The 12,898-nt window shown below is 39.9% G+C and overlaps 1 protein-coding gene across 2 annotated transcripts; it reads left to right on the top strand.

Moving 5' to 3' along the window:
* The first annotated feature begins 423 nt into the window (after positions 1–423).
* Positions 424–12,236, top strand: ANKRD22 (ankyrin repeat domain 22). Of its 2 annotated transcripts, none has more exons than XM_015866850.2 (6): positions 424–516; positions 7,644–7,835; positions 9,194–9,301; positions 9,590–9,667; positions 10,724–10,822; positions 11,554–12,236. In XM_015866850.2, the coding sequence occupies exons 1-6, from the start codon at positions 496–498 to the stop codon at positions 11,629–11,631; spliced, it is 576 nt and encodes a 191-aa protein (XP_015722336.1). In that variant the 5' UTR covers positions 424–495; the 3' UTR covers positions 11,632–12,236. The 2 variants fall into 2 exon arrangements, with proteins under 2 accessions (XP_015722336.1, XP_015722335.1); XM_015866849.2 differs by lacking the exon at positions 424–516 and adding an exon at positions 4,000–4,302.
* The last annotated feature ends 662 nt before the right edge of the window (positions 12,237–12,898 follow it).

The raw sequence follows: 12,898 nt of genomic DNA, 5'->3' as shown, positions 1-12,898 counted from the left end.
TACAAGGGGTAGTGCTGTGTCTCCTGTGCTCCCCTGAGGAGCAGGAGTAGGTCTGTTCAGAATCCTCTGAGGTGCTCAGGGTGCTGGTAGATGGTAGGTGATATGGTGTGGGTGAGAACCCACTCTCAGTTCTGGACTATAAACCTCTCTGTATGTTGTAAGTTCAGTTCCTAGTGGTAGGTGCTAGATGAGGTGTTTCATCTCCTTTGTGTACATTTTCTCTATTACATGGACAAATACATTTTGTTTTTATATTGATTATTGTCTCCAGATAGCGATCAAATGGATTTCATTTACCACAAATCTTGCTTGAGGAATCTGGGCTTAACCTCACACCCAGGATCACCCACAGTACCTGGATTACTCTTACTTGGGGTGTACTGCTGAACCCTTGGTGTGATCTTTCACCTTCTGGATTATTTTGTAGGTGAATGGCAGAACATGTGGACACAGTGAACTGAGAAGTTAGAAAATCCCGAAATAAGCTTAATTACAATGTCAGGAATGTTTCTTGAGGTGGGTGCTCTAGTCACTGATGTGCAGGCTCCCTCATACAGCTGCATTTCCTCAGTTGCCAGGTTATAGCTGCAGAGATGTTTGTACACTTTGTACTCAGAGAGTAAACAAAACAGTTGCTGATATGTGGGTACAAAGGAAGAGAAAGTACCTGCATCTCTCTAACAAGTGGTTTCTCTCTAACATAGGTACATAAGGCAAATTACTGTATGTTCAGATGCTAGGGTAGCCTTATGACAGAAGATCTTGGTTCAGGCTTCTTGTTCTTGATAACATGAGAAAACAGAAACAGGCCAAGCACTTAAAGAAGAGGATAATGATTTAATTTAAGCAAAGATCAGTAATAATTAAACAGAGAAATGACTATTTCCGATTTTCATGTTTTTATGATAACACCTCTGTCTCGAGTGGAATGTATAATACTAATATACAAGGGAGATAAAAGCTTGTTTGTAGCAAAATCAGCCCTGTAACTGTTAAAATATTCCTAAGTAACTCGCACTGCCTTCTAAATTGTGTATCCAGTGATCATCCTCATGTTTCTTATCTTCCTAACATACCTAACCCTACCTACCTACCCATCTTCACCAAAATACCATAAAACCCAGGAATACAATGCAAGAAAGAAACAAACCCCTATACCAATCCCTATACCTATGTTCTACTGCTAAACACAAATCTTTGAGGTCTTTTCTGGATGAAGGAGCTTTCTGTATGAATCTTTAAGGCTATTTTCTGATTAGTTCAGCAATTTTCCAATACATTTTCTCAGCTGCATCAAGGCCCCAGACAAAATCAAGATGGCCCCAGAAAGGAAAATTCTCATGGTAATAGAGATTATTAATCTGAGAAAGTAGTTTTGACATGTCTTTGGGATCTGCAAATTTGTCTTGTCTACCACTCCAAACTGCAGTGGGTGTGCTTATCTTCTCTATCTCATATGCAGGAGGAGTAGTCTGTAAGAAAGGGAGGGCATCTGAGTGAATGCTGCTATGTTGGGAAATGTTTAAAAAAATGATTCTGTGCAGGCTTCTGTTTCTCTTCTCCATTCGCTACAGGAAAACAGTAGAGATCAAGTCCACTCTCTTAATGCATGTTTCCCTAGACCCAATCCCTACATATCATGGAAGGGAATAATCCATCCTGTTTCTAGGCTTTTCTTCAGTGGATGGTTATGAGTTGTCCTGAACTTTGACACCTACTTATTCTGATCATAGATAGGGGTATGGAAAGAGCAGTGTTTGTGTTTATCAGGAGAGAACTGCAGAGATGTTGTTTGTGTGTCCCATTTTTTTTTCCTTTTTTTTTTTTTTTTTCTCTTCATGCTTATATGTGGCACAGAGAGAGAGAGAGACAATTTTAGTTGTGTTGTGTCAAACCAAGCACTCTTTCAGTGACAGTTACATCATAGCTGCCTAGGGAGTAATAGCCAGTGAATCTACTTGCGTTGCCTGTTGTCACAGAGAAACTGACCAAACACAGAGCAGGGATCTTCTGAGCCCTGAGCTAAGTAACTTTATGCAGGATTAGTCTACAGGCTGATGAGAGACACTGCAAAAAATGCTTTGACATTAACCTCTATTATCTGAACGCGCTTCTATTATTTTTCTCATTTTCTGTCATGAGGTTTCCTAAACATATATTGGGAATAGAACTTCACCTAATTCAGACTGGTATTTGAACACCATAAGTGGATGGAAAGTGTCTGATAAATCTTCAGAAGATTTTTCTGCCTGTGAAATATCATATCAGCCTTAAAACAGCCTGTCCCGACATAGAAAATATTGCTAGAAGTCAACATATCAGTTTAAAACTTAAAATCTGTCAGGCAAGTTGTCAGCATTGCAGGAGTGCAGCAACTTTTCTGAGTAATGAAGTTTTGTCCATCTCCTTTTTCTAAGAGCTTACATTAGTTTGCCACAGCGTTCTTCACTATGGTGTTCTGAAGTTTCCCTCCCTTTTTTTTTTTTTTCTAGTTTCTCAGGTGGGAGGAGAGGGGGAGGAGAGAAGGTAAGAACCTCCCCAAAATCACGGCAAGAAATACACTTCCTTTTCTTTCTCCTTTTCTTTTTGTTTGCTGCTTTATTTATTTATTTTTAAATTTATTTATTTATTTATTTTTGGCCATGCTGGTGCTCTACTTAAAGGTGGGACTTGAGTATTTTTTGTGAAGAGGTGCTATCCCACATCCAGTCCTAGGACTTGAATATGGCTCTTGGTCTTTTGGGAATGGCAGGTAAATGAGCATGTCATTTGACACATCCCTGCATCAGTAGGGAAAGAACAATGAACTTCTATTAGTTGTCTACAAGGAACTGCCTGTGCTTTTTGCACTTAGTAGTGTTAGGTTCAGGTGAAACATTATCTCAGATCCCTCCCTTCTTCTTTCTGCAGCATGTGAGGTCATGTATTCTTAGCTTTTCCAGGACCAATGGAAATAGTCTCAGGGAAACTGTATTGTCTTACCTGGTTGTATTTCTGCATGTTTACCCTCGAGCCATAGTCAAAAGCTTGGAATTGGTCTGCATAGGATAGCTGTAGATATTGAACGAGGACAGATAAAACTGAAGTGATAAGAGAGAAAGCAGAGTGCTGGTGGTATTTTCCTCCCTGTGATTGAACATGAGGATCCACACAGTGGAATGAGAGTTCCTCCTAGCCCTTCCTCCAGTGGCACGCTTTCCCAGGTACTGAGGATGGGCCATAGGATAAGTGGCTTTTTGCCCTTGCTAACATTCTGTCCTGTTCCTCAGCTGCCACCATTGGGATGTCTTATTTTTCAAATTTGGCTGCAGTCACTTCTGTTAGTTGTGATGTGGGGCCGTGTTTGGTTTTCACATTGGGAAGTAGACCTGCCTAGAACCTGTCACGGCTATTATTAGGTTTGTAGCTAAAATGTGCTTTGGGGTCTGATAGTGAAAGGACAGTTTGGGTAATGGTGTGGGAAGTAGTGCTCCCCAATGAGTCTGTTTTGCCCACAATGGTAGTTTGTGAATCCAAGTCCCTGTCCTTGTCTCAACCCTTGCACCTTTTTTCACCATATTTTCTCCCCCTTTCCTTTGAAGCAGAGAGGGTGAGAGAGAGGTGGTGATATTTAGCTGTCCATTAGTGTGAAACCACAAAAGGAGGCTATGGTGAGTCATGCTCAGTGTTTGGACAAGGCTAGGAAGAGATGAATGAGCAGCTGTTGAAATGGGCTGGTCTGGTTAATAAGAGACTGAAACTAATTATACCAGGAAATCTCTTTAATAGGGTATGGGATCTTATTCAGCCTACCTCTGAGGTTTCCTTCTAAAGAGTTTGGGATTTATAAACAGAAAGTACTTTGAGTAGCAAACTGCCTATCATTCTTAGTTACTTCTTTTCACCTCTTTCCCTTCCTTTCTTCGCTAGTGTATTTTTCTTCCTTCTCTCCTCCCTCCCTACCCTCCATCCCCTCCCCAGCCTATTTTGCTGCTTTCCTTTTTTGGTAACCAGAGGCTCTTGCTGCAAAGATGACAAAGGGAAATGCTTCTCTCTGTTGTAACTTGTTCTGTCAGTCTCCTGTAGGCTGCTGTTCCCACGTTTACCTTGCTGGGCTGGGTTTCTGAAGACGATTGTTTCATACCACCAAGTAGAAAGCACAGAAGGCAAATGTAGCTTAAGAGTGATTCCTGTGTTTTAAGTTAAATGTTAACCAGATTCAAATAAGTTCAAGATCATTTCGAGTGACATTAACTTGTTTGGCTGGTGAGCAAGAAAGAACTCAAGCAGTGGAGAATAGGCATGGGGATACTTTATTCAGAGGTACGTGGCCATTTTCTGCACAGTATCTGAATCTATTGAAGCTGTGGATGTATGTTGGTTTTAGTTTGTTCCCTTCATGCTGTCATGTACACAGGCTTAAAAAATATGGCAGTTCTTTTCCTTTGGAATACTGTGCTTTAGCTATTACATGGAAGTGCCGTTTGTAGGAGCAAAATAAGCACAACAACCAGTATAATTATTGTGGCTTTGTAGACATTTGTTCAACATTCTTTGTTCTGTGTTGAGATCAGAGTGATTTCAAGCACTGTGCATGGATAACTATGAACTGCAAGCGGACTCCTTAACTTACACTGAGTACAAAAAATAAAGCTGGTATTTAAGGAAACATTATTTAGGGAAGCTTTGGTTTAGAAATGTGATTTAAAAGAATTTTTTTAGCTCTTATGAGTTTTTTCCCAGAATGTAATTACATCAGCACAACCACGGATTTCAGCATTGCTACATAAGCATATTCATTATTTCATAAACTTTCCCTTTGCAGTCTAGGGAACAAATGAAGATTTCAGTTCTTTTTTGATTGTGAGTACAATGTGCAGCACTGCTGCTTCTCTTTCTGGAGATAGCATTGCGTCTGTTTATTTAAAAGGTCACATTTTCATCCTGAAAGATGCTCTTAATTTTAAAAGGCTATTCAATGAAATCTTTTCCTTCAGTGTTATAGGGAGCTTGAATCTACACATTCACACACTGATGGGATGAGTAGATTGCATCACATTCTTTGTTGTCTCTCTCCAATTTGGCTACCCAGAGATAGCATTGTACAAAAAACCAGTCATCTAGTAGAATTAAAATGGTTTTAAGGGAATTTTTATATGCGGTGTTTTCTGTGCTTTCTAGTTAATTGTATGCAGTGGTTTCTTGTCTTGAAGTGCTTTTAGTGAGATGTTTTTTTTGGTAAGATAGTGTTTATTTATAGCTGATAGAAATCTATAAAAGTGTAAATAAAGTGCAAGCTTTATTTGCTGAGAAGTATGGAAGGGATATTAGTACAGTCATCAGTATCTCAAATATGGTTTAAATTTCCACATTTAGTTTGTAGAAGGCCTTTGCATGAATTTTACCAGACAGGAAAAGGCTGTGAATTGATTCAGAATATCTTTATAACATAAAGTAGTTCCTTCTTGTCTAAACAGCTGCAAATGTCTGATGTAACTTTGGCTGTCCCTTGCAGCTCTCAAAAGAGAAGGCAATTACCACTTGAAGTTCTTGTCCCAGCTTTACCTTTAGCCGCCTCCCTGGTGACTGAATGCTTTGTCCTTCATGTTGTGACTTGAACCTTTATCTTTGTATCTCAGAATCATTTGGTTTGGAAGAGACCTTTGAAGACCATTCAGTCCAACTCCCCTACAATGGGTAGGGACACCTACAGCTTGTTCAAGTTGCTTAGAGTCCCATCCAGCCTGACTTCGGGTGTCTCCAGTGATGGGACACCCACTAACTCTCTGGGCAATCTGTTCCAATGCCTCACTGCCTTCATTTTAACAAACTTTTATTTTGTATTTGGCAGAACTTGCTGGTCTGCTAGCTGGTGGTTTATTACTACTTCAGCAAATCTAAGCAAGGAACCACTGAGAACAAGTAGGAAAATTTAAGTGCACAATTCATCTGGATCTGAGTAAACTACCAGCTACTGATTCCATCCACGTGGCCTATAACTGATACCAGAAACAGTCAGTTCTATAGGGGTGTTGTCCTTCTATCTGACAGCTAATTTTTTTGGCGATCTTGCACTGAATGATTTTAGCCATGAAAGTTATTGCTTAACCTGTGTCCCTATTAGCATGCATTTTGTGTGGTGTCATGCTGTTAGTCTTTTCCCCAGACTGAACAGAACCAGGTTACTTAGCCTTTCCTGTTAAGGAGATGCTCCAGGCCCTTTATTTTCTTTGCTGCCCTCAGCTGGACAACTTCTAGGAGATCCCTGCCTGTTTTGAACTGGCAAGCCCAGAAATGGGCAAAGTACTCCAGACGTGGCCTCTCTAGGCTGAATAGGAGGCCTTAGGAGAAGCCCACAAAACCTGTTTGGTGTGTGTGTGATGTTTTTTGTTTGTTTTAATGAATGGAATGTAGTAATTTGTGAAAGAGATAATTCTAAAAAAGACACCCCCTCACTTCCCTGGAAAGGTAATCGTTTAAAAGATACTTTAAGTACCTCAATTACCCATGTATTAGCTGGTGAAATGGTTGGGAGTTGCTTCCTTAAATTATCTGTGCTTGGAATGTTTTGTTAGAACTGCCAATTTCAGAAGATAGAGTGTGTGACTCTTGCATGCCTGTCTCTATGGATGAGAGCAGTTCTAAGTAATGTACTCTGTAAGGGTTTAGTAATTTCATCACTATTCATGTTTGTAGAACTGGATTCTACAGGAGTGTAAGGTTTAGAAAAAAGTTCTGTGGGTCAGTGAAAATATCAGTCAAAATACCTTGAAGTCAGTGGCCGTGAGGCGGTGTGGAAAGAAAAACGCTACAGTGTGTCATCTGATGACGTTAGCTGCTGGCATAGCAAGAATCAGAGTAGAAAGGAGTAAGGTTGTGTAGTAAACGCCTGGGATTTGAGCCAGCGCTCAATCAAGCAGCAAATCTCCTGCATCTTTAAATGAACAGAGCTGTATTTAAAAGCAAGAGTGACAGTCTACTGACAGACTGCACTGGAGCTTCTCTTCTGTGGATGTGAAGATGTAGTTCTAAAGAAAGAGGTTATTAGCCAAACTGATTAATTAAATGGCACAGATATACAAGGTTCTTATGCCAATAGGCCATTTAAAAGGGGGATTTCTGCTCTAAATCATTAAAACAGATTTTGGGTTTTTTGTTTGAATATTTGTTTTTCTGAAAGAAAAACAAACAAACCCTTTTGGCTCAACTTTCACCTGCATGTGGTTCTGCTCTGTGAATTGATGAGTCAGGAATGACACCTCTTCTTCAAGCAGTGCTCGAACAAAGGAAAAGTTTGCTGTAAGCTTGGCTAGGTGTGGGCTTGTCAGGGCTTGCTGCTTGGTACGGTAACCAAGTCCTGTCAGACCAGAGGCCATCTTTAATAGCTGAAAATGAACCGCATTTGTTTCTTGGACTATAGAAATATCATCCAGAATGAACAGAAAATTCATTCTACCGTAGGCGGTCCGTGTCGAACCTCACGCTGAGCTGTAGGGCAGCCTCAGGTGTATCTCGTACCGCCATCTTCTGGAAGATGCTCGGAATGACACCCTCGGTCGTGGCAGCCGGGGGGGCTTTGTGGTGCGCAAGCAGAAAGTCGGGAAGGACAGTACAGAACTGTTACTGAACGGTGTGTGCTGACAAACATTCTCTTCTTTCTTCAGCCCATTTGTCAGGCAGCTTATAATAACGATTTCAATGAAGTTCAGCTCCTTTTGGATAAAAGCAGCAGCTACCTGAATATCCAGGACAGCTTTGGTGGAGATACCCCCTTAATCTGTGCATGCAAGCGGGGCAACAACAGAATAGCTAGTTATCTGCTTAAAAAGAACGCTGATGTCAACCTTAGAAACAAGGTAAGTGGTCACAGACTCAGCCTTTGCACTGACTGCTCTTTTGAGTACATATTTGTGAACACTAGCAGTACTGCTTATCCTTAGTTTCGTTTGCAGTTCAGGCATGTCTAATCCTGACATTGTAATCCAGTAAACATCTATGTTTCTATTTATTTCCTTATCTATTTTCCCAACTTGACATTGCACACAAGATGTAATAAGCACTGTCAACTTCAGTTTCTATGTTTGTTTCCCACTTAGTGCTACATGTCATCCCCAGTCCCCAGTGGATCTTGCCTGCAGCACTCTGCATTCATCCTGCCCTCTAGCTTATATCTGTTCTTTCTGTAGCCTTTCTTTTCCATCTGTCTTTATCTTCACCCTATACTTAAAAGGAAGATCTGAAGGACAGATTGTCCATTCCTCTCAACGTTTAGTAAGTTCCTATGCACTCATACTATTTTACGCCTCTGATGTCCAGCACATATTTTTTCACAGCAAATGTGTATGAGGTCAGTGGAATGTTCACTTTTATCTGCTCTATTTGATTCAGATAACTGTCTCACCTCAAAGTCCCTTCAAAATGGTTTGGTACTTTGCAGTGAGATGGTTCTTGTTGCATTGGCAGCCATTTCTTAGCCTTGTCTAGTTTTCTTAGATTATTTTCTGCTTCACCTTCACAGATGGAATTAAGTCCTTGGGTGCAGAGCTTGACTGGTGCTCAGAACTGAGAATAGGAAGCAGAGGATTATGCAGAAAGGCTTCTGAGCTTATTTTGGGCCATGATATAACACCATAACCTAATTTTCAGACTCCAGTTTAGTGAGTTGTAGGACACTTGACATGCAGCTTCCTTAATGTCCAAGTTAACAGCTCTTTTTCTTCAGTAGATACAATATTTGAAAACTGTTAAACTCTTCTCACTGGAAGTCTGCCATGGGTGTTGTTAATTTCCTGTTTCACACAGAGACATAGAAGAGCTAATGTCATCTGCTTCAGTAACCAAATCATCTGTAAATGAGAAGCTTCAGGGAATCTTCCTACTGATTTAACTTGCTGGGTCAGGGTAGACTTCCACTCTGCAGTCTTTCTCTCAGCAGTCAAGTCTGCAGCTGTATTCATGAAAGCCTTTGGATCTCCCATCATTCTTGCATGTGGAGCCTAAATTCTGTGAGTCTGTATGAGTCAAATGTGCATCCACTTGAAGGAACTGCACGTGCCTTTTTCTGCTTGAAAATCAGAGAACTACTTCTAGTTGATAACCTTAAAAAAAAAAAGAAATGTTTTTGAAATACAGAAAGGTTTCCAGTGTTGTCAATATTACACAAATATAATCAGAGAAGTGATTTTGATACTAATCAGAGTTATTTTATGTTTAGAAACACCGCACTTGTCTGCATTATGCTGTCAGAAAACGGTTCAGCTTCCTTGATTATGTGCTCATCATAATCCTCATGCCAGTTTTGCTTATTGGATATCTCCTCATGGTGAGTCTGAATGAAAGCAAAAATCCCCTACACATTTAATTCTCCCCTAATTGCCTTTCTTATGGGCTGCTGTTTTGGAGCAAGCACTTATGAAGAGCAACAGAAAAAGCAAAGTTTTTGCTATGAATGTAGCTGGTGAAGGGGCAGGATTGTGTCACTGCATTAGTCTGGTATTTGCAGAAGCCAGACACTTCTATTTCAGAGAAAATAATATCTAACCAACATCTACTTACTTGTGTACGCAGGTGAAGTTTCTCACTGTGTAACTTTTCCCCTTCCACCAAGCAGATCTCAAAGACGAAACAGAATGAAAACCTGGTCAAGATGTTGCTTCAAGCTGGAGCTGATGTTAATGCTACAGACTGTGTAAGTGGATTTATACAAATGTAGATGAGTCTTGTATGCATGCAGTGTTAGTAAAAGCAGACTTCAGTCTTCTAGCTGCACAATACGGCTTTCAGAGACTGAACTGATAAAACAGGAAGATTTGGTGTTTTTCCTTGACACTGTAGCAAACTTTTTGTGATGTACTTAGAAATAATTCTCCACTGACAGCTTAGTGTAGTTTTTTGATCAAACTTATTTTTCTATGTTCTATGGAACAGTTGTTCCAAACATAGCATCTAAAACCTAGCATGACATTGTTAGACGTGTGCTTTTACCATATGCTTTGACCATTGTGAGTATCAACTTCTTGACTGCTGTGGTGTGTACTCCTGGAGGGAGTGTTTCACTGGGTTTTCAACTTTATCAGGACCTTTCCAACCAAAGTCATTTTAAAAGCAAATACAGGCCAGCTGGGTTGAAATACTCGTGTATTAAATGGTAATCCTATAAATAATCTGGTGAGATAAAGTTCTGAGTTTATCACCATTTCTGAGCCCTTAGGCTAAGGCTGATCTCTGGGCAAAGGTCATGTGTTAGAGCTAGACCCTGTGTCTTTTCTTTTCTTGGTCTTTAGAGTGTGCTGATCTGACACATGTAGTGTTTGTGTTGACTATTCTGTTTTGGTGTGGCAAAGCGCTCCTTTCCTCCAAAGCACAAAAGGATAAACTACAATATTAACAGAAACCAAATTCTAAAATTCTGAGGTTTGAGCAAAAGACATCAATTAAGAAATAGTTATTGACCTAAGGATCATGGAGTCCTCTGAAGTAAGGATCTGTTGGCTTCCTGCTAATGGTATCAGACTTGCTTTAGCAGCTGCATCCTAGAAGAGGATTTTTTTTTCCTATTACTACACTGAGATTACGTTTTATTGTGTTTCACATTGGAACATGAGATTATATATATATTTTTTTTTATTCGTCCAATTCTTAGGGTAAAATTATAAGGTATATGGGGAGATTGCTAGCACTATTTATCTAATTTCTGTTAAAGAAGAAATAAAGCTAAAATCCATCTGCTACTGTTTCCCTTCAGTCTGGTAGCACAGCCCTCCACTATGCTTGTGAAATGAGAAATCAGGCAGTCATTCCTCTATTGCTTGGAGCTCACGCAGACGTTTCTGTAAAGAATCAGGTAAGAAGATGAAGTTAATAACTGGGTATCCTTATCAGGAGGGTGAATCAATATGTTGTAGGCCTTGGCTGGTGTGTAGCAATTTAGAAAAACCATGAAGTGCACAGCTTCCTGGCAGCAGACTTGTTTGCTGTGGGGTTTAAAGCAGTATTTGCCCCACTGCTTTTATTGGCAACAGCAACTTTAAGCCCAGGTTCTTCATGCTGAATTTCTACCTTCAGCAACATTCTACACATTCACTGGATTGGTGAATCTACTTAACTCAGAGCTATGCTACAGTTGTTCCTAAGATGCAGGATGCAGAGAAGTTTTAAGAGCCTTCCAAGGAGCAATGTGTGGCACCAGACACCGTTCTACTGAAAGGGACTAAGTCCAGCTGCTGCTGCTGTCCTTTAAGAAGCTCAAATACTGTCAAAAGAAATATCCAGGAGTATCTGTATTGTTTAGTTGAGACAAATGAAGTTGACTGCTTTGCACCTGAAGTTAGCTCTTAATTCTGCAATGTCTTTGGACATCATCCCCAGGGAATGGTGGATTGGCTGTCACTACTGGAGCAGAGGCAAGGATGCTGCCCTTGACTTCAGTAAGAGTTCTGTTAGACCCAGCACATCCTGAAATATTTTCTTTAGATCAAGGATGTGACAATGAAATTCATGCAGAACACCGAGTTCAGGGAGGTTCTTTGTACTTATATTTATCGTGTTCTGTTGTATTTCATTTGTTTCTTTCAGGATGGGGAGACTCCTTTAGACATTGCAAGAAGACTACAGTTCAGCAACATCGAAAGCATGCTAAGAAAAACTTCCTAATGCTTGGTGGGACTTCATCAAGGACTGTTGGAAGTGCAGAAAATCACTCCATCAGGCAATACATCCTATATAACTGCAAGAGTCCTTCAGAGGGCTGTAGACTGATAACTGATAGATACTTGGTCCAAATTGTTGTAGACTTCGACTGTTTTGTATGAGACTTGTGAGTATCCTCAGGACTGTGTGGACTGAAAGTTTATTTGATTTTACTAAGCTGTGAATGAGCACAACCGCATTCAAAATATTGCTCTTCCCATTCACTCCTCCAGTTTTACTGCTTGACTTGCACAGATAAGGCTTCTGGAAACCTAAGCACCACATGCGATAAGTAGCTAATGAGGAAATAAAATATCCTTTACCGTCTGTTACAGCTTCCTTAGGGGATGCAACTGAGCAGTATGCCACAGCAGTTTATACAAGGTCATTTTTCTGACCTCTTTCACTTAGTATTTCTTTTCCTACCATGAGAATGACTGTTCAAATAGATTGCTCTCCTTAGCACTTCTTCCTTCTTTCCTACAAATTTCACACACTTTAATTCTCAAGATGTTGCTACGAGAGAAGGATTATCTTATGTTTTTACATTAAAAAAAAAACAAACACAACCATCAAGAATAGATTGAATTATTGGAGTCCAGAAAAAAAGACAGTTTCCAAGTTGCTTTAATACATTAATAAATAACAGTAAAAATCTGTTTGAAGCAAGTATTTTGGCTACCTTTCCAATATAATAAAAATTACTAGATGAAATGAAACAGTGAAATGCTGTTGATGAGAGTCAGATATATTATTCTCAGGGAACTGGAAAGGATAGTATGCTCTTAAGAGTGGTGCATGCAGCAGAGAATGCACGTACCAGAATAATAATAATTTATTCATGAATCTTTTATTGCATAGGTAATGGCAGTAGAAAACTAGCAGCAGTAAGCAATTTGTTAGCATGGCCTGCCGCTTTGTGGTTTAATAATGCACTTATAAATGGGAGTCTGCTTTCAAACACTGCTGTATCTTGTTTCCTTGGTCTAACGGATCTTTATCTCTATTGGCAGTTTTGGCCATTTTGTGTAAGCTGTCATAAGTTTGGAAGATAGGCACTATGATCAGCACTGCTAATGTAGAGGTGACCACTTTGTGTGTAACCTGTGAACAGGTACTCTACCAGATAAACATATATGTCAGTAGATGTGAAGTCATAGTACCATAGTCCTTGCATGGCACCATAGATTGAAGATACTATATCTTTCAGCTAATGGCTTGGAATGGAAAA

The sequence above is a fragment of the Coturnix japonica genome, chromosome 6 (genome assembly GCF_001577835.2).
Source record: "Coturnix japonica isolate 7356 chromosome 6, Coturnix japonica 2.1, whole genome shotgun sequence".
Taxonomy (NCBI): Eukaryota; Metazoa; Chordata; class Aves; order Galliformes; family Phasianidae; genus Coturnix; species Coturnix japonica.
The sequence above is the reverse complement of the archived record's forward strand: the minus strand, read 5'-3'. Positions and strand labels throughout refer to the sequence as shown.

Excerpts from the sequence above, each read along its gene's own strand:
- ANKRD22 (XM_015866850.2), top strand. The coding sequence starts at position 496 with ATGTCAGGAATGTTTCTTGAG. Across the intron at positions 9,302-9,589 it reads TTATTGGATATCTCCTCATG|ATCTCAAAGACGAAACAGAA; the intron begins GTGAGTCTGAAT and ends TCCACCAAGCAG. Across the intron at positions 9,668-10,723 it reads ATGTTAATGCTACAGACTGT|TCTGGTAGCACAGCCCTCCA; the intron begins GTAAGTGGATTT and ends GTTTCCCTTCAG.